Here is a 22338-nt window from a genome sequence, read left to right as displayed (position 1 = left end):
TTCCTGGAAGCTGAACAGTATGTGGCACACTGTGTTTGCATGTAACGGTAAACCACGTTTTGCACGAAAGGCTAAACCTAACGCCTACACGGGCTCACTATGAAGATAACCCAGGGCAAGCCTCAGGCTTGCACCCTCTCCCCTCCTCTGGCAGGGGCATGAGGAGGAGTTCAGAAGCTGTCACTTCTGTTTTTTAATAACTGCAGTTGCTATGACTTCTGAACCTGGACAAAAGCTAGTTCATCTTTACTAAGGTTAACAGAAGCAAACCAACTTCAAACTACAGTTTATGAAACTGGTTTGGTTTCACTAACCATACTTCAGATTACCCATAGTTGAAGATTTGGATGATATGCTAATCTGCTGTTAATCTAAAACAGAAGCATCAGTTTATGATCTCCTCCTCGTTACCATGCTGGAGGAGGAGAGGCAAAGAGGCTTGGCTTTTTCTCATGATATTAAACCATGTATTACAGGTTTAAGGTAAAAAAAAAATTGCCCTCTAATTTTGCCTTCTTGAACTAATCAATTCTATCCTGAAAAGTAGGGCTGAAAGGGAAGGCTCTCCCATACTTCTCAAGTCAGAACTATTGTAGCAATGACAGTTTTCTGTTCTATATGTAAAGGAACTAAAACTTCAGTGGAAAGTATGGGGAAATGGGGAGAGAGGGCACCACTGCACAGCAAATGAGAGTGGACCCTGTTAAAGTCTTTGCCCAGATCCTTCTTTTTATTTTATTATTGTTTTGTTATAATAATACTATAAACAATATAACATTCATACAAAACAAGCAGCCTCTACATTATCTAACAATCCTGCAAAATATTCTAAACAGGTAGCTAGTACGTTATTAAACATGTAAAAAAGCAAAACTTGGTTCTCTTGGTAAACTTCACTTCTTGATCAGATTATAACAATGAAAAACATTTATATCTGTCAATATCCAAGTTGTATCTAGCCCTCATGAAGACAAAAGGGTGCCAAGCATTGGAAAAACAAGCAGCCTTTTGTCTACCATATCTTTAATGGACATAGGCCTGGTTCAGACAACACGCTAAACCGTGCTGCTTAACTGCAAAATGGTTAAGGTTAATGCATTCCCTTAACCATTTTGTGGTTAAGCAGCATGGTTTAGCGTGTTGTCTGAATCAGGCCATTGTCTGTTAGCTTGGTCATCTCTGCAACCTTCCAAACCATTTTTTTCAACATGGAGATGACATTACTGCTCCAATTTCTGGCAACCATAATCTCTTTATGTATGGGATCTATCTATTTATCTACATAACTGAGCAGGACTGTTAGTGGGTCCCAGGATATAGAAAAATGTGTAATTATTGATATTGCACATCCCAAAAATAATTAATTAAAGGCCATTCTCACTAAAATGCATATAATTAGTTTTGTCATTTCTGCATTGCCAACACAGTTCCCATAAATAAGATTCAATTGACTACAGCAGGATCTACACTACTGCTTTAAAATGGTTTATAACAGTTTTGACAACTGTTGGGGTACAGGACACACTCCATATACAGTTTTCAAAACATATTTCAAAGTCTCATATCCTGCTTTGTGTCAGATAGTACTGAAATAGTGTTTTATAATTATTTTCCTTCTTATTAATATGGGGTAACATGCTGAGCCATGTAAAAATATTTTCTTCCACATCTGTGATGTGATTTAGTGTTTTGTAATGATTCTCCTTATTAATGTGGGGGAACATGCCGAGCCTTGTACAAATATTTTCTTCCACATCTGTGATGTGATTGGATGGCCAATCTAATTTTAAAGCTATTACTCTTATTTCTCTGATAAATCTGTAATCCTTCTGATACTTCTAGCCATGTGTATGCTCACATAAATAGCTATAATATGTCTTGCAAGAGGTCTAGTAAGTTTTGAGTGGCTTTTTGGTCCCATAGTAGCTCCTGATGATCAGTTGACTAATAGCAATATGTTTCCACCTGCCAAGTTTTAGGCATGAAAATCTCCCCTGTATTTAGACATTTGTATTCTGTTATTTTGGAATTTTCCAGTTTTACTTTAAGTTGGCATGCTTAGAATCTGGCATGCACTCATTCATTTCAATAAATTGAGTCCAGAGCCCTGACAGCTTTGATGACCAGGCTACTGTGATATCCAAGCTGCTAAGAGTTTTGCTAATTCAAGGGGTTTGCTGGTTCTTATCTTTTAAAAATCCCAAATAGTCCATGTAGCTGAAAAACTGCCTTCTCTTGGACAAGTTTTAAGATCAAACTTGTAGTCTAGGTTCCCTTGGCTTCTGAAGTGAGGCAAATGGTGACTAGAGAAAGGGCATTTTGTGCTGTGGTTCCCCAGTTGTGGAATGCTCTCCCCAGTGAAGTCTGTTTGGCATCAACTTTGATGTTTTCTTAGTGCCAGGTTAAGACCTTTCTATTTTTCTGGCTTTTTAATGTTCATTTTAGATCTGTTTTAATGTTGGAGTTTTAGATGTTTTATTGAGATTGTACTGATGCTGTTGTTTTAAATTATTCGTGGTGTTATTTGTTGTTTATAATTGTAAGCCACTCTAAAAGTCCTTGGATTGAAGAACAGGATACTGATGATGATAATAAAATAGAAATAAAAATGTGCCTGCCACCAAATCCAGAGTGCATGAAACAACTATGGCCCTGTTCAGAAGACACCTTAACCTGTGGCTTTAACCACGGTGGTTAAGCCAGAAAGCCAGGAGGTGTTCAGAAGACACCTTAAACCATGGCTTTAACCACAGTGACTAAGGCTTTTTGCCTACTCACCGTGGCTAAAACCATGGTTTAAGGTGTCTTCTGAATGGGGCCAACATCTGTGTTATCTAAGGTGGAGTGTGTGTACTTCAACCATTTCATAATAGGAAAACAGAGTACGGGGAATACTTGAAATGGTGCTGACTCTGCAAGACATACTGCTGTGGGTACAACATCTTTGAAGAGCATTGGCAATACCAGAGGGCAGGCAGGGTGGGACAAGATCCCCCTTGCAAGTAGCTTGCCACATACACATCCCTAGAACCTTGTGACTACTTGAAGCAAAGCCGCTTTTCACATAATTGTCCCTAGCTCCAGAAATGCACTTTGCCCTTCTGTAACAAGAGCAATATTTTTTTCTGGTGCCACCGCTGCTGCAGAGGACCACCTGGAACATAGTCATCAATGGCTGACAAGAAAAGCAGACTGTGACCCAAAGGTTGCAGATTCATTCTCCGGCATCTCTAGGAAAGGCTGTGGAAGACCCCTGTCTGAAATCCTGGAATTCCACTGACAGTCAGTATAGACAATACCAAGCTAGATGGAGCAGTAAGCAAGCTTCCCTTGGGTACCTGAAACCAGGTCCTTGTCATCTACCCTTCCCAGTAAGAAGCTGGCACCTGCTACAGTTCTACATGGCATTCAGCTGTTAAAGGCACAAAGCCTCTGTTGGGAAAACGTTGACAGCCCTAGTGCTATTCATAAGAAGTGTGGTGATGCAGGGCTCTTTCCAGCTGAATGATATAAAACTATGAGTTGGATCTAGACACTGAACGTCATCAGACGGGGGGAGGGGATTGCGGTTCCCTACTGTCGCTTCTCCACCCCTGCTTTTGTCCCACAATACTTCCTCTTTCTACCCGGGGAAGAGGAAGTAATGATGTAAACAAAGACCACATGGCCCATTCAGGGGCCATTTTTATTGTGCCGCTTTTCCTGCACACAGCAGGAAATGGTGGCACATTCTGTGGTGTTTTTTTTTTTAAAAAAAAGTCAGATTAAAAGGGGTCCATTTTGTGATGGAAAACAGGAAAGAAAGAGCAGGAAGTGCGAGGGAGGTGGACAACATCATCTAAATGATGCACAAACATCCATAAGTGGGAGGTAGCGAGCATGCGATAAAACGCTTATTTGATGACACTCTTATGTTAGTTGTATTTAGGCCCTATTAAAATTGAAGTGAGAAATTATTCATGATTTAAGTGATTCTAATTTGTCTGGATCCAACCGTGCATGGTTCCCCCGCCCCCCACCCCGGCAATAAATACTACATTTTCATTTAGGTAGTTTCCCCGCCCCCACTACCATGCTGTCCTGGAGATTGTGGCAGGAATAATCCAGTGATGAAAAAGTGCTTTGCAGTGCTTTGAGTACATTATCCACAGGATTATATTACTTGTCTTTGTTTGTCACGATTAACTAAAGTGTAGAATCTTATGTTTATGATTTACCATACATTTCAACCTAGATTACACTTTGATTTTACTTTCAATCTCCCTTTTGTGGTAGTAATGTCTATTTGGAATTGATATAGAACTATTTTGGGCATTTTTCCATAGAGAGGCTTATGAGCAACAAGGAAGACATTTTTCATCCTTTATTCACTGTGCCTAAGAGCAAAACCTTGAAAGGTGTGGAGTTGTCCTGGATGAAATACAGAAGTTTTTTGGAACGTGTAGGAGTTGGGCTTTCATTGGTAGCCATGGAAAACAGCCTCTCCTCCTGGAACTGTTAGATATTATGTGGGATGTCAAAAAAATTCAGTTAACACAGAACTTGATTTGCAGCATCCCACAGGATATTCTGCTTAAATACCTTGGTGACGGGAACAAGATAAACCGGATTATATGAACAGATAATTCAATTTTGCAACAGGTGTTAAGATTCCCTTAACCATTTTTTTTTTTGCATTTTTTATACTGCAGGTAAATTTTAAACCCATTCGACTGGACATTACGGCCACTGACTTAGTTCTTTATTACTGCAAATTATTTTAAATGCAAAATAAGAAAACTTGTGAACTGCATTTCTGAGACATCCATGGTACAAATCTGGGAGACTGCCTCCTCCCTTCTGAACAGCATTATCTAGGGCTGTTCAAGAACTGGTTCAGATGGGCAGTTTTGTCTTCTGAGTGTAGGAACATATTTGCACATGTGACCCAGTATCATCCTTGGGGAACATTACAAATAGAAAAAAATTGACTTGGCCCTAAGTCTTAATTACTTCTGTAGAACTCTGAGCAGAAATGCAAAGCTGCCTCTAGAATAATTCATCCCAGAACACAAATGCAGCTATATGTGAGGTATGTGTATCCCACAAGTGCTTTAAGGTGCAAATGTATGTGTTTCATCCACATTAGATGGAAGCCTCTGATCCCTGCTGCCAGCATGATGGGAGGAGCGATGGAGCTGATTTTCGCCTCTCCATGCATTTCTGTTATTGTTCTCTTCTAGATGGGCGTCTGAGTCTCTCTAGTGGAATGGTGGGGTGGGGGCTAGAGAGGCCATAGGATTCTTAGTAATCTGGCTGTTCCTTCCCTCCCCACCCACTGCAGTGCCCCCTTTCAGACCTCTCCAAGGTTCTCTGAGGCTGCTTTTGTGACCTTGTAAAGCAGCAGGTGCAGTTCTTTCCATGGTGGTTGTGAATGGATTTTAGAGTCCCCCTTCCAAGGTCATAGCAGTGTCTATGCACTCAGAGGGGGGTCCCTGAAGAATCCTATGGTTCTTGGAATGCTCTCCAGGAACCATAGGATTGCATTCCCTGGAGCCTAAAGTAAGTGACTACTGAGTAACTCTGATTATGGGTTCTTTGAGAAGGCTTTAATTTCCAATCACCCTGCCTCATTCATGGAATTTCACAAAGGTTCACACAATATTATCTTCAATTTGTAAACATCCTGTTTTTTTCCCACCACTTCATCTTTTTTCTCACCACAGAAAATCTTTGTTAAGGAGGGAAAGATGTAAAAGCTGCACAATGTCCTTTGCTTGGTAGTGTTAGGACCCATCCATCTGGAAACACTTGATGTCATCCAAACCTTTATGCCTTAACAATAGGGGAAAACCTAGACTAGTTTTTAAGCTTCTTCAGACAAAGCAACAAACAAACAAAAATGTGTCTGGGGATTTCTTTGTCTAGAATTTACAGCCAAGTACTTATTTGCTGGATATCAGATTTTGGTCCTGACATTTTGCACTTGCGCCATTTTGTCTTACAGTCAGAGCCAGTCTAGAAATAGAAATTTAGATACATCTGTCAAGTATAAATAAGATAGTTGGCTTTGGGGCATTTATTATTAGGTACCATCAATATATTTTGTAAAGGTTATAATTGACTGACAGGAAGGGGGAGATTGATAGGTAGGGGAAGAAATGTTTAGAAATATGTAAGGTGGAAATTCCAATGCTATTTAATTTTTTTGAACCAACAGCAACTAGATGACTTAAATTCTGAGATATAAAAAGATATTTAGTACTGCATATTGAAAGAGAAATTTCATTGTCAGTAGTAATTCCAGAACTATTATTTTCTGCCATGGGAATGCTTTTGCTGGAAGGCATGTTTCTAAACCACAAGGGAATGAATACTGATTGCTTCATATATCAGAGTAGTGTATAGACTATTCTCAAAATAACTGGCTAAGCAGGATCCTGGCAGCATTGTTTGCATTAAAGGATTACTGCTTAAAAATACCCCACCACCACCAAACAATACAGAGATTTTAAAAAAGGGTGAATAAAAGGATATATGTTTGACCATATGATTCCTTGTTAATACAGAGAGTGGCAATAAGACCTTAGGGGCATTGGTAAGCACTGTGCCCTTATTTGAGACGTATAATTTTTTGACTTAAAATACAGTTCTTTACCACTTACTCCTTTTGAGCACATCTTGATTCTATGATGGCTTCATGGTAGGAAACTTCTTTAGACAACAGGAGATGTGTGAGTGCTTAGGGCCATTAAATGCCATGTATTCAGTTGAAATGCATTAAATTGCACAGCAGAGGGTTTCAGAAGGGTAGGAAATAACCATATTAAGTTGTAGCAAAAACAACAAAGACTAACCTAAAGACTATGGAATGCGTCCCTCAAGAATTACTCTTTGGGCCATAAGATAGCGCTTAAAGATCCATCTTTTCAAAATAGCCTTTTAAAATGTATAGTGTTTAAATGTATTTATTTATTTAATAGATTTATATTCCACCTATCATATTTTTAAAAAATCTCTAAGCACTTTATAAGATAATTTAAATACATTAAAATAAACTGTGATATTCATTAAAATACATTAAAATATGTAATAATTGCTAAAACATTTTTAGCAAACATTGATAAAAACATTAAAACCAATACAACTCCATAATTAACAAACTGGGCAGCACACTCACTCAGGGAAGGTCTAGGTGAAAAGATGGGTCTTCAGTTGGTACCTAAAGCACACTGCAGTTGATGCCTTCTGAATGCCAGCTTATCGAGGTTATTCCATAAGGTGGTTGCCACCACAAAGAAAACCCACTTTCAGAAGGCTGCAAGATGGCAATCTGGAAGTTGTGGTACAACCAGGAAGCCCTCCTCCAATGATCTTAACAATCCCATGGGTCTGTATTACTGGAGGCCCAACATAAAGTACATTGCAATAATCTAAATGTGAGGTCACCAATGTATAGACTACACTGGCCAAGCTATTCCTGTCCAGCAAAGGGTGTAGATGACACGCCAACGAGAGTTGTTAACAGGCACTCCTTACCACCGAAGTAACTTTTTGAAATTTATTTATTTAAAATGTTTCTTGGCTGCCTTTCAAGGCAGAAGCCCTCACAAGGCCCTCACAACAATAAAATACTGAAAAACAATTAAAATATTAAAAGTAATAAAAACATAAACACAATAAAATAGCAGGCTTCTCATGATAATGATGTGTCCAGGAGCACACTCAAACTATGTACCTGTACTTTCTGAGAGAGTGTAACCCCATCTAGAAAAGGCAATTTCCCAATTCGTATACCTGGGAATCACCCACCCATAGAGTCTCCGTCGTGTCAGGATTCAGTCTCAGTTTGTTGGTCCTCATCCAACCAACCACCTTATCCAGGCACCAGTTCAGAACATACATGGCCTTTCCTGATTCAGATGTTACAGAGAAATAGCCCAATTCTCCTAATGACCACCCCCAATGGCTTCATATAGATGTTAAATAGCATGGAGAACAAGATGGCATCCTGTGACACACCACCGCATGATTTCCAGGGAGCCAAGGCATAGTTCCCCAAGCTACTTTCTGAAACTGTCCCCGCAAGTAGGAGCCAAACCACTGTAGCACAATGCCTCCAATTCCCAACTCATGCAGATCATCCAAAAGAATAGCATGATAAACAGTATCAAAATCTACTGAGAGCTCAAGCAGGATCAACAGAGTCGTCTCTCTCCTGTTAGAAGTCATTCATTGGAGTGACTAAAGCTGATTCTGTCCCAAACCCAGGCCTGAACCCAGACTGAAATGGGTTGAGATAATCGGTGTACTCCAAGAATGTCTGCAATTGCCCAGCTACCACCCTCTCAAGCACTTACCCAGAAAAGGGGGGGGGTGTTAATAACTGAGCGGTAGTTGGCATAGACTTCTGAATTAATGGAGGGCTTTTTCAGGAGTGAATGCACCACCAGTTCTTTCAAGGTGGTGGGCACCATCATATGTATTCATCACTCCCTAGATCCATTCAGCCAAACCCTCCCAGCTAGCTCAAATAAGCCAGGCTGGACAAAGGTCAGTAGAGAAGGATGTAGGCTGAATAGCTACAAGTGTCCTGTCTACATCCTTATGCCACAAAAATTGAAACTGATCCCGTATACTTGGAATGTTTTTAATCTTGTTGTTGCAGGGTTTTATTGTTTTAAATTGTTGCACACCGCTTTGATGACTTTTTAGCATCAAAGATAAACTGACATTTACATGTTAATAATACATACGAACAAGTGTATTGTGGTCTCAATTTTATTAAGTCCCAATTTTATTAGGAAGTTATATATTATTCCACAAAATGTCCCCAAACTATTCTGGATGGACGGGGTTACCCTGTAAAAATGCTTCTCTTTTTACAGTAGAGTTTTTGCAGAATTTTCTTTGATGTTGCATTGAGTTTAATTCAACAGTTTTGTGTTGCCCTCTTGTGGTAGAGAGTGCAAGCTAAATATTGTTGGACGAGAAGGATCATTTTTTTTAAAAAAAAAACGTTTTTATTCCTGTCTAATAAATGAATAAATCTGTTTACATTACAGCCAATGCTGCAAATGTCTCATCAAAATTTGGAAAAGCTCAAGTAAGCACACCAGGTATGTCTATTTTTAAAAATCTTTACTTGACTCTGATGAACTAATTATTGTAAACTATATTGAATATTAGTCCATTTAAAAATCTGGTTCTATGTGTGGATGTAGTAGATGTTTCACGTCTTGCTTGAACAGAATATATAACTAGAAAATCGAAATAATTCGGCAGCCAGTGCAACTCAGGAGTTAGATTTATGCGCTTTTTACTCAAGGATGCAAGGTTTGGGGGTGGGGGACACAGTAAAAACTTATCCTTCAAATAAACTCATTTCTAACCTATTTCATGAATACTGGTGGAAAGTACCAGAATAAATAATTACTGCACATATTATTTGTTATTCTTCTGTTTATATAAAATGTTGTTTTATTCACAGACGTGTCACAATTAGCAGACACTCTGGAAAAACTAAGCTGTTTGAGCTACACAGAATTGGCACAGCTTTCCAGAGTTATAACTGGAATTGCGTAGATGATGAGGGCAACTTTGAAAGTTATATGACATCAGACACATGAGTGACTCACACATACACTCTGTGTGCTGTGGATGCAACATATTAAAATGAATCCATACGTTTCCCCACTCTGTGAAGGGAAGCACAAATTCTAGATGTGGTTAGAATATATGTATCTCATGTTGAGTGAAAAGATTTGTAAATAATACTGGAAGCCATCTTCAGTTATGATGTCCTAAACATTCTGTATAGCTACCTGCAAAGCTCTGTATGGCTGGGATCAGGAGCTTGTCTGTACACCCTATTTCCTCTGTGGTGGCTGCGCAGTGGTGCTCTGTCAGTTATACTCGCCGCCATCACTGGGCATTTCCCCGAAGCTGCGCATTTAAAAAGTCGTAGACTTACTGAGACTTTTCCATTTGATTTTCATTTGCTTCTCCTTCCTAAAGATCATAGAATCATAGAATTTAACATTTGGAAGGGACCTCAAAGGTCATCCAATACAACCCCTGCTCAGTGCAGGATTTACAACACAGGATGCAACTGCAATATCTGTGACAGATGGACTTCCAGCTTCTGTTTATATATGTCCACTGAGGGACAATGCACTCCCTCCTGAGGATGTTTGTTCCATTGTTGAGTAGTTGTTGTTGCTAAGAGGATTCTCGTTACATTAGCCAGAATCTGCTTCTCTACGGTTTCCACCCATTGCTTCTAGAGACACCTTTTAGATCAGTAGAGAACAGGTCTGATCCATCTTCTACATGATAGTTTCAAGTTTCTTTGGATCTTTGTCATAGAGAACAAATGTTCAGGTTATAGCATGCATGCACAAGTTTATTCCAAAACCCAGTAATGATATAATACTTTCTGAAGTTCTACTTATTTCTAAGTTTATCAATGAAAGGTATGTTATCTTAAAATTCTTCATGCTTCTCTATCTATTTATTTGCATTAAACTTTATTTATTTATTTACAGCAGACTCATCCATTGTCACTTTTGTCACCTACCCTAACAGTGCCTCAGGCAAGATTTAATTAATATTTTTTACATAGAGTAGGTTTAGGTTTTTGATTATTTTTCTTCCTCAAAATGCTATTGGTATTACTTCTTGTTTTTGGTTTCTTAGATTCATCTTCCATTGAAGAAATGAATTCTTTAGGTAAGAATTGCTTGCACAGATTTATTTATGTAGGTAACTCCATGCAGAACATTTGAGTCCTATCCCACACCAGATCTGTATCATTGAGGGTCAGACTAACCAGCATCTGGAGTGGAAGACAGGTTTTCCCCCTCACTGCTACATGGGGTACTATCACAGGGAAGGCCCTGTGCTTAGTTCCTGTACAGTGAGCTCCCCATGACAAAGGTCTCCATAGAAGATCCTCTTTGAAGATCTTAAGAAATGTGTAGAGTAGAATAGTGAGAATGGCTTCTTCAGGTACTTGGGTCCCAAGCTGCTTAGGGACCATAAGCAAATAGGTAGCCAATGTAATTCTTTAAGAATGGATAACCGAGCTTGACACGACAGTGCTGGATCCAGGAATATGTACTGTTCTTATAGGCTGAGTGAAACTCAGTAAATAGGATATACACTTAATTTCTGCACATGAGTACTGTGCCTCCATCTTGTCAGGATTCAGCTTAGATGTATCGGCTGTCATTTAGCCTATTACTGACTCCAGGCACCAGTCAAGAACTTGCACAGCTTCACCTGATTAGATGATATAGAGAGAGTGATATCAGCATACTGATGATGGGAAAGCAGCATGGGGCCCAATCCAGATTGAGAGTGCAATTTGGATTAACGACTCATGCAGCTGATTTCCCTTCAAAATAAAAGTGACAAGTTTATGAACACTTTTAAAAGGCATGTTTAACATAACATGCAGTTTGGCTTTGTATTCTGTTTTTCTGGCTTCAGTGGCATTAACAAATTCTAATTTCTCCATTCTGCTTACTTTGCTATCACTCCATTTTGTATAGATGGTTCCTTTGTATAGATCCCTTTAAAGTCTCCTTGGAATATACATATTTATTCTATCAGTCTTAATGCATTAAATGTAGACCATACTCAGTCAAAAGGCAAAAATGTATCAGTCACATTTTGATTCCACACTACAAGCTGTGTTAAAAATAGTAGGAAAAAATCAAGGAAAATTAGTTTAACATAAACTTCTTTTGCAATGTTTGATTCAACTTTTTCTTTTTGTAGGAACTGTTTTACACAATAACATGTGTAACTTATCAGTCCTCTGTAAAGACACAGGTTGGTGACTTTTTAAAACTGATTTTCATTTTAGTGACACGAAGATATTTTGATTTGAAATTCTATTTCCAGAATTTTAGACTTAATTGTGATTCAAAAGTAGAAGTGGAAACTGTTAATCTTTTCCTTTCATAACCAGGGGGCAGGGAAAGGAGGGCATGTTGAGCTCAAAGTTCATGCAGACTAATTCTTATAATAAAGCATGGTTTGTCATACATCTAAACTAGGCCAAAAGCTATATGGAATACTTTGGAACTACAGAATTTCCACCTTTGCTTCTGTGCAAAAAAAAAAAAAAAAGGTCAAATGAACATTATACAAGGAAGTTAAAGAGTATAGCTAAAGGACGTATATGCTTCCCTATTGTCAAGATTTTTCTGAACAAAGCTATTTCTGATTTTTACTTTTGACTTATTTATTTCCTTTTCAGTTATCTACATGGGCACGGTGAAATTTCAGTCCGATGAAAACAGCTCAGATACTTCATACAACCTAACATTAGTAAGACTCTTTGTTTTGATAAATTGTTATTCTGGGATCACACTTAAGTCATGTTCTTTACTTTATAACTAAGAGAGCAATCCTATGGGGAGCAAAGAATAGTTCAGGTTTCTGGAGACAGCGTTCTGACCTTGGAGCCAGGAACCTGAGCTCCCTGCTCCCTCTCCATCACTCTTGTAGCTGGCATGGAGAGAAACCCGAGAGCTGCCTCTCAGAGGTTGCAACCATGACTTTGGAGAGGAGGTAAAAGGGATGTTCTGATAGGTGGGGTGGGGACTGGAGAGGCTGGCTTATGCCATATCCAGAGGCCTCTCCAGCTTCCTTCCCTCTCCCTCCCTGATGCCTTAGCTAGATTGGCAAAAAAGCCAGTATAGCTTAGATGCAGACAGGAGGTCCAGCGGAGGCAACTAATGCCTCTGCCACACCTCCTGCTCTGCACTGGATACTTGAGTTCAGAGGCTGATGAGTACCATGGGCGGATCCCATAGTATTGCACTCTTAATCTTTTAAGAGCCACGGTGTTTGGGAAAGAGTCACTGGGAATAAGCTTACATGGTTGAAGTTGACATTACTATGTGAATGGTAGGGAAAATTAAGTAGCTTTAGTTGCTCCAGTCTAATGGAGGAAAATGCCCTACCCTCACATCTGGCTTGCCTGGCGACAGGGAGGCCACTGGGGCAGGGGTGGAAGACAGACATGAATGATGGCCATTGGGGGATATCGCATGGAGCCACCGCCAGGCGTGGGGCTTACGAGGCGTTATTAGCCTGCGGGCTTCCACCCTCTGGCGTCTTTGAAGCACAGCTCCCTCTCACTATGCAGCAGTTCCCCTTTTGCGGCCCCAAGTAGGAATTTTTGGCTCATAGTCTGGGAGGGGGTAACTTGGGAAAGCCTCCCAATATGTGATAGCCCTGGTATGTGTGTGTGATCTTTCTGACGCCACTCAGCAGGCATAGAATGTTTTGCCCGATATAATGCCTGGCTAGTTGCTGGACACCCCCCAGTTCTTTCCCCCTTTGCAGATACTCCCCCCCCCCAGTCCTTTCACCTGCACTGTTCACTTATCACTTCAATCCTCTCCTCCTGTCAATAAAAGTTTGGTCAAGCTTTCATTCACAGTATTTGCTTTATTTCTGTTACAGTGATTCATATTCCGTGACAATAAGAAAGGTCGTGTGTGTGTGTGTGTGTTTGTATAATGGCTTCTATGTACTGTTAATTAGATGAAGGCAATATATAAAAGAATGTAATTTATTTATGGATTCTTCATTTTTGTAGAAATTTTCTAGCAACAGTGATCATTACCAACTAAAAGCTGCTTCAACTCCACAGCTAGAACTAAAGTAAGTGATTCGTAATTTTTAAATTACAGTTTAAAATTTATTTTTTTTAAAAAAATGCATAATACACAAACACGTTTCACATTGGCTTAGAACTTGCACAGTGGGGCTTCCCTGCCTCTTCTTCTTTGCTACAGCTTTTTGCACTTCCTAAAAAGCCCAGCAGGGGGCGTGGGATGGGGATGGGGAACTACCATGTTATGAGAATGGGTGGAAACTAGACTGGCACAGGAACTGTTTACTAGAAAAGATCAAACACGGAATTTCTGATCAAGCTGTTGAAAACTTTTGTTTTAGAATTTCAGATTTCAATAAAACCCTTCAGAGGTTAACTGAGGTACGTAACCTATAGCTTATTTATAATCCATATTTTGGATTATTGAATGCATATTTTGATGACTAAACAATTCATTTTAATTTTATTATCTTATAGTTCTCTTTCATGCAATGCGGTGCAGGAAATCAAAGGTTTGTTCTTTTAAATAATTATGATTGATTGGTTTTGTTTTGCACGCCACCTGTCTAACAAGAAAAATGGCACTCAAGGCCACTTACACTCATAAATAAAACTTAATTAGAACAATAATCAAACAATACATTAAAATGCAGTACAGATTCAGCAATTCCTGCTATATTCCTTCTGATTCTATAAATAGCTACAGATGTATTAAGAAGTACTGCCACTTTTGAGTAGAAGCATGGCAGCTTCAATGCTTTTTATAGAAATCTTAACAGTATTTTGCAATTCTACTCAAAAGTAAGCCATATTGAGTTCAGTGGGACTTACAGGATTGCAGCCTAAGGGTCTGTGTCTAGAATGAGTCTAGAACTGTCTGGAATAAGTAATATTTCTAAACAGTGCAGCCTCTTAGGACAAAATGTGTGAGGAAGGGGAAGCCATCTCCTAACACTCTCATCTGGAAGATTGTGCATTCTTGAATAAAACTCCCACCTCCAAATAGGCTACTACACCTAAAGAAATCCCTACAAATGCTGAAATTATTGGGAAAATGAAGTCTAATTGACGATGGTTGTTCTGTAAGCAGGGTTTTGCCTAGTTTTAATTTGATTGGGTTAGGTACAAGAAGTAGCAATGAAAGTTTGCTGTACAATTGACCTAAAAGGTCAAACCAAACGATAATGCACATAGGATTCTATGTTTGAAAGTGATTTGACTGAGTATTTATACTATTTTTTAAATGATTCATATACAATCATGTAGAGTTTACATTTATTTTTGTTTTTCACATTGTAGCACATCAGACTGCAATTTCACAATAAAGCTGCCGAAAATAATGAATATAAGCAACATATTGTCAAATTTTAAAGAAAAAGCAGAAATTGCCCCATTTGGTAAGTAGTCATGAATATTCTCTTTGTTTGAGATACTAGGTATTTGTCTCATCTGTCCCTAAATCTTAGACTTTAAGACTAAAGATTAAAAAAAGAAATTGTTTTTTTCTAAGAAAAAAGGAATTGGTGCCAAATTCTGGATTTTCATTTAAGGTTCACACATCGGCCACCTCAGATTGTCACCTCAGATCTTTTCGTTTTAAGTAAGGTTTAAAATGGGCAAGCCATCTCTGTTGTAGGTCAGTATTTACAAATAATGTACTCTGTGCCAACATTTTGTGAGGGATAGTCTTTGATTTAAAAAGCCTTCAACACAAGCAGTAGTGCATTTGGGATGGGGGTGGAAGTGAGCTTTGTCCCTGCCTAGTGGTGAGGGAGAGGAACCCATGTTCCTATCTGCAAGCACGACAGAATTGGCGCCAAACTACATTAGCTACTAGTGTGTAAAGGCTTGTCTTTGTCTGTCTGTCTGTCTGTCTTTCTTTCTTTCTCTGCCTCCAACTCTGATTGGGATCCACGTGCTCTGAAAGGGGAAGAGTTCATCTCCCCACCACCACCACACACAATATTTTTCCTCCAAATCCTGCTCCCCCACAGGGACATTAAAAAAAGAAGAAGTCTCCATTGACACCAGTGGAAACTTTCCAGACTTTTTAAACAGCTCCTGTGTATGCAGGGGGAGGTGACTTTAGAAGTTTAATCTTCTCTTGCCAGAACTCTGCGGCACTGATCTGAATCAGGGCTTCACGTGCTTATGCTAGCGTGAGAAGGGGGTGGGAAAGACAAGCCTCAGTTGTGTGATTAGCGTAATGCATAGTTTGGCTCTAAGTAATAGTGGAGTGAGGAAAGTTAGCATAGTGCAGACATTGCAACAGGATATATAGAGAATGGCAGATGACACCCAGCACAGACAATCATACCATCAGTGTGCACTAGGCCTGGGGAGCGGTATATAAATATTGTAAATAAATAAAATAAATCAATAAATCATGCATTTATGTTCTGTCCCTCTTTTGGTAGTCACAACAGTTCTCCACTGACAGCTGTATTCCATTCCCAGTCCCTGCATATACTGCCACAGCATACAAGTTATCTAACATTTGATTATATTTATTATTTTATTATAGATATTTCTACCCCACTCTTCAAGCAACTTCCCAGGATGGCTAAATTATGTCATTATGTCTGATATAATTTTATTTTATTTATTTATTACATATTTATACTGCCCAACAGCCTAAGCTCTCTTGGCAGTATACAACTAAAACCATAAAATCCAGTTTAAAATTTTAAAATCACATAAATCTAGAATAAATTACAGTCCAGGGAAGGCTAGTTTTAAAAGATATGTTTTTAGGAGACGTTTAAAAAGTTATTACATTTTCCGCCTCCCCAACGGCACAAGGGAGGGTTTTTCCAGAGGATGGGTACCGCTACGGAGAAGGCCCAGTGTCGAGGTTCTGCATGGCAACATTCTCTTCGTGTCGGGATGATGAGCAATCTTCCTCTGAAGATTGTAAATGTCACCTGGGCATATATAAGGTGTATATAATGATTCTGCAGCATTTTGTTAATTAGGAGTACTCTACAAACAACAATTAATTTTATAAAAGGGTTTAGTGCTTTTCACAATAATCTCTGCTAATTGGCAAATTAAAGTGACTTGTGTTCTTAATTTGTTATTAGAGTCGTGCTGTTGTCCAACTTTGCATTCTTACTCTTGTCCCTCTACTGTTGATGAGCTGCGACTTCTGCAATGGTAAGTGTACTTATTCCAGGATATTTGGGGGGTATTTGTCAAATGGCCTAATAATTTGCAATATTGATCTGGTTTGCACAACACAGCTGGGTCATTGTGGGTTATGTAACCCACAATGAGTCATGGTGCACATGTGCAGCCATTATTTTCAATATGCCATCCCCCCAATTGGGGCGATCAGGAGTTGTGCTGTGTCATGAGATGCCAACCGACCATCGTGCATTATGCAAGGGTTAAACAATCATCCTATAAACCCTAGATTATATTAGTTGTATACATTAAGTATACTAGTAGTATACTTGATGTCATGTCTTGTCCACCTTTTGGTAGCCATCAAGGTTCAAAGGAGGAGAGTCAGTTTGATGACAGATTTATTTTTTTACTGTATTTTACAAATTCCTGTGCTCTGCCATCCAAGACTAAAAACTTGGCACAAATAAATTGTACAGGAGAAAGAAAATATGGATATTCCAGTAAGGGAACAATCTTTCTTAGTATTGGTAACCACAGTACCTTGCTTCTCTCCTCCCTTAGTACTGAGACACCTAAGCTACTATAAAGGTATCTCTCCAGAGCATTATGGAGAGTGGGAGACCTGAGCCTGTGTCCCATATTTCCTCCTGCAAAGTGCAGAGGGAAGGCAAGATGGGGATATGGAAGGTATGCTCAGATGTCCCATTCTCCATAATGCTCTGGCGTGAAACAGCCTGTACATGTGCAATGTGAAAAAGGACCAGTGGAGGCTGGGGGCTCCTATTTCAGTGGGGCTGTGAATCTGCTCTGGCTTTCAGTCAGAACCAGTCAAAACTCTAATGCATTTTGAGGTTAGGGGATTGCACTTTGGATAGGTCTTTTAGAGGTCTGAGTGAAACCCCTAATGGATTTACAGCCTCACTTGAAATAGAAGCCACCAGCCTCCACTCGGAAGGGGCATCTTCTAAATGCCTTTGAATATGCTTAAAATAAATGTGATTTCATATTTATTGCAGAATTCCAAATCCCTTGACTCACAATGTATTAATGAGCATCTCCAATAAAGATTATCTCTGGAGGCATGACAAAGAATAAATGTGATTTATTAACACAAATAAATGTAATCTTATGTTACATTATTATTATTATTATTATTATTATTATTATTATTATTTATTTATTTATTTATTTATATAGCACCATCAATGTACATGGTGCTGTACAGAGTAAAACAGTAAATAGCAAGACCCTGCCGCATAGGCTTACATTCTAATAAAATCATAATAAAACAATAAGGAGGGGAAGAGAATGCAAACAGGCACAGGGTAGGGTAAAGAAGCATATAATTACAAGTATTTTGGAGGAGCCTTGTATATTTTTTTAACCTTTTCTGGTAAGCCAATACCAACACCTGTGTAATTTTATTTGTTTTTCTCCAATAGCAGTATGCCTGAACCAACTGCCTGCTTTGGCTCTCGTACACCTATGCCAGCAATTTCACCTGTTACGTCTTCCCCTGTTGTAACTCAGCATGATGCTCCTTTCTCTGAAACGACCACTGCTTCTCCTTCTCGTTTGACTGAACTGGCAACAACAGATTTGGCTAATGAATTTTATAATTGGCCTATTTCACCTGCTCCTTCCAATCCTACACCTGCAAATCCTCCTTCTGTTTCTTTCAAAACAACTAATCCAGTCTTTCCAACAAAGTCAACTATCAATACTACCCATACAGATCTTCCTTCTACCTCTTTCGAAACAACGAATCCAGTCTTTCCAACATCGTCTATGAATACTACCCATACAGATCTTCCTTCTACCTCTTTCGAAACAACGAATCCAGTCTTTCCAACACCATCTATCAATACTACCCATACAGATCTTCCTTCTACCTCTTTCGAAACAATGAATCCAGTCTTTCCAACATCGTCTATCAATACTACCCATACAGATCTTCCTTCCACCTCTTTCGAAACAACGAATCCAGTCTTTCCAACACCATCTATCAATACTACCCATACAGATCTTCCTTCTACCTCTTTCGAAACAACAAATCCAGTCTTTTCAACATCGTCTTCCAATACTAACCATACAGATCTTCCTTCTACCTCTTTCAAAACAACAAATCCAGTCTTTACAACCATACCATCTACCAGACCTACTTCTTCTTCTCTGACAATGTTTTCCACCACACCTGCCACTGCAGTACTTCACACTACATCTTCTGACAATCCTACAACAGCCCCAGACATATTGCCCACCTCATCTGCCATTTACAGTTCTTCAGATAAGCATTCCACCACGGATGAGACCGGAACTCCAAGTAGCACCAGCACAGGTAAACTGGATTTTAAATGGATGAAGTTTCTCTTGTCACCCAGCCCTGCTAACTGCATGCTGTGTGAGGTCTGGTATGGAACTGGAAAAGCAACCTTTGCTTCATATGGAAAGCTGGTGTAGTTTGCTAGGGTAAATCCATTGGTGTCCATTGCATGGTGATAAGAATCCCTTTTGACACCAGGGTCAGAGTTCAGACACTACTGTGCAAGTGCACAATCATCAAGTGGATAGGTGCTCCAGTGTGGGCATCAGCCACTGGCATCAGCAAGGGGACGCTATCCACTCAGCAACCAGGCATTTGCTTCAGTAACCCACCTGGTGGGATATCTCCATCATTGTCTGTTGCTGTGCTGTGACGACCAATGGTTTCACCCGGTGAACTTTCTCACTGGCTGCCACAATTCCTATGCCACAAATTGCACGTGTGAATCAAGCCCTCATGTGAGCCAAGGGAAGGAATTCAAAAGACTGTCATAAATACAGGGAAAGCATACAGGTCATTTTCAAAGGACTACATGTACATATCCAGTGCTGCTGATTCATAGAAGTAATACATGTCACATTCTCATCCTGTGTTGTCTTCTTACTGATCAGTCACCTCAGAGGGCACTAACCCCACTTAGCCAAGGTACAATTAGGGCATGGCTTTTTCTCATGTCACATCATATCCATTAGTGCATGACTTCTCCCAAAAGTTTAGCCTGGTGCTAAACCATGGAATTGGGAAGACGAGGAAGTCCTGTGCAGATGTACCTTGAAATTGATGTCATAAGATCTTTTAATCCACTAGAACTGGGTGAGCATTTATCTTATGTTTAAGATACTATGCATAGAATCCTATGCATGTCTACTCAGAACTAAGCCCCATTGAGTTCATTGGGTTTACTTCCATGTAACTGGGCATGGGATTTACTGATAAAATATGAAATATGAATTCCATGACAGCTTAATCATTTACTGAAACCACTTGAAGCACTAAGACCAAAATCAGCTACTTTCAAAATAATGCTTCATTTTCTTGTTTTACACCCTTATGTTCAGGTAACATGTTACTTTTCCCCGTCCATTTCTTGCAGAACCACCACACCATAGTCATACTGCTATCATCAGTACTCATGCCCAAAATGTTGATAACATAGTTTCTCAGCTAGAGGGCAACTTGACTTCAGAAACAATAACCCCAGCCCTTGGCAGGTCAATGCTGGACACCGTTAGTGAGCTCCTAAACATGCCCCATTCACAAATATCTAAAAGCTCTAAAAGGTACGTCTCTTTTTAATTTAAGGAACATTTGTGCTTCTCATCCTGGTAGGGTTTAATTTGTTGTTTGTGGTTCCCGTACTATCAGCCATAATTTTATATTTCGTTTCTTTTATAAAATCTTTTTACTGAGACAAACATTTTGTTGCCCCGTATGAGTTGAGGGTCTTTTTTGGAAGCCAACTAATGTTGAAATCCAATTCATTTTTTCTACCACGGATGGAACTGCTTCCATTGCCAGAACTGGGAGAAGGCAATTCTCCCTGCAGCACCCTGTGTGCCTTCAAAATCTGCTCTAGACTGTTGCAAGATCCTCTAGAACAGATCTGTAGGTGTGGGAAGGGCTGCACAGGGGGAAGGAGAGAGGAAGAAAGGCCCATTGTGCAACTGGACATCCACTTGTATAACATTGGCGTCCACCCCAAAGTAATTTGATATAGGTTTCAAAATGTTGGACTTCTCCTGAGACTTCTGAGGTGAAATGGATTAAAAGCCTAGATAAAGAAATATTGCATTTTTACTCAACAAAATTGAGCTTAAGACCTAATTCTCATTATTAATGGTTCATCTTCACTGGAATTTACCTAGGTTTTAAAGCAATTCAAGTGAAGCTAGTTTTTCATGAAATGGTTATACTTTTTTTCTAACAGATGGAATAGCACAATGTAATCTTCTGTATTTTTTATCTTAATAGAATAATTAAAATAGTGGATGCAATTGGCTTAAAATTGAACTTCTCAACAAAATCCATTAACCTGACTTCCCCTGCTTTGGCTCTAGCTGCCTTGAAAGTCAATAGCAGTTCCTTTAGCAGTGTTTCTTTTGCTGTTAAAGATTCCTCAGACCTTCAGGTAAGCCCATTTTTTGTTATTAATTATACTGTTATACTGTTATACTGTTAGTTTTACCCTACCCTGTGCCTGCTTACCCTACCCTGTGCCTGTTGGCATTCTCTTCCCCTCCTTATTGTTTTACTATGACTTTATTAGATTGTAAGCCTATGCGGCAGGGCCTTGCTATTTACTGTTTTACTCTGTACAGCACCATGTACATTGATGGTGCTATATAAATAATAATAATAATAATAATAATAATAATAATAATAATTATTTTCCCCTTGTTTTGAACCCCCTATCAAAACATATGGGGTTGTATCCAATGTTAGTCTAACTTGAGCCCCATTCATTTCAATGGGTCTACTTTAAGTAGGACTTACATTGAATATAACCCATGGCTTGAGTTTGAAGTCTGAAATTCAGATACACACAAAATGAAAATGAGAATTTAAAACTGTGATTGATTTAGATTCAGCTTTGCACATTTGGGGGGGGGTTAACAGTTCAATCCTATACATACCTACTCAGAGAGAAGCCCCATTGAGAACAATGGACTTATTTTAGGATTGTGCTAAATTAAGCATTGTGCTTAAATTCATAATTGTAAGCAATTGATTTTTTTTTAAACAACAACAACTGTAATGTTCAGGGATTCCAGCATTCATTGGGTTGTATCCAATGATGACTTTGCATTACAGGAAGGCACTTCCCCTTATAGAAGTTGGAGCACTGAATTTTCACCAGTACTACCTTCCCATCTATACCTCAAAAAGTTGCTTCTGAGGGTTAGAGGGCCATCTGAATCAGAATGGGAAAGGATGTGGAAGGCCAGAGTAGTAGCTTATTTTTTAAAATTGAAAAATGAGGTTTTTTATCAGGCTCTGTGGTGCCCTTTAGTAACTGCAGCTGCTGGCTACACTATACATGGTACAGTGCTTAGGTTCCCGTTGTCTCTTTATTTTGTAAGTAACATTCTTTTATCTCCTTTTTTAAAGGTTTTTCTTGGAACTCAAGCTCCTACAAATAGCGTTGGAGCCATTACACTTCCATCATCAATAATGACAAATTTGTCATCTGAAGATAAGCGTCAGGCTTCAAGAATTATATTTAACTTTTTTGAGAAGACAAGTCTCTTCCAAGTAATTTTTATGCATTCAA

At 39.1% G+C, this 22338-nt stretch overlaps 1 protein-coding gene across 1 annotated transcript in view; it reads left to right on the top strand.

Moving 5' to 3' along the window:
- Window positions 1–22338, top strand: part of ADGRG2 (adhesion G protein-coupled receptor G2) — a 45732-nt gene that overhangs the window by 11772 nt on the left and 11622 nt on the right. The window contains exons 4-16 of the mRNA XM_063127685.1: window positions 9045–9098; window positions 10678–10710; window positions 11764–11817; window positions 12248–12318; window positions 13598–13662; window positions 13957–13996; window positions 14093–14127; window positions 14915–15012; window positions 16699–16771; window positions 18187–19082; window positions 20161–20347; window positions 21039–21195; window positions 22176–22319. Coding sequence (XP_062983755.1) covers window positions 9045–9098; window positions 10678–10710; window positions 11764–11817; window positions 12248–12318; window positions 13598–13662; window positions 13957–13996; window positions 14093–14127; window positions 14915–15012; window positions 16699–16771; window positions 18187–19082; window positions 20161–20347; window positions 21039–21195; window positions 22176–22319 — 1907 coding nt within the window. The remainder of the gene's footprint in view (window positions 1–9044; window positions 9099–10677; window positions 10711–11763; window positions 11818–12247; window positions 12319–13597; window positions 13663–13956; window positions 13997–14092; window positions 14128–14914; window positions 15013–16698; window positions 16772–18186; window positions 19083–20160; window positions 20348–21038; window positions 21196–22175; window positions 22320–22338) is intronic.

Source organism: Elgaria multicarinata, chromosome 5 (genome assembly GCF_023053635.1).
Source record: "Elgaria multicarinata webbii isolate HBS135686 ecotype San Diego chromosome 5, rElgMul1.1.pri, whole genome shotgun sequence".
Classification (NCBI taxonomy): Eukaryota; Metazoa; Chordata; class Lepidosauria; order Squamata; family Anguidae; genus Elgaria; species Elgaria multicarinata.
Note: the sequence above shows the minus strand (reverse complement) of the source record. Positions and strands in the feature narration are given on the sequence as shown.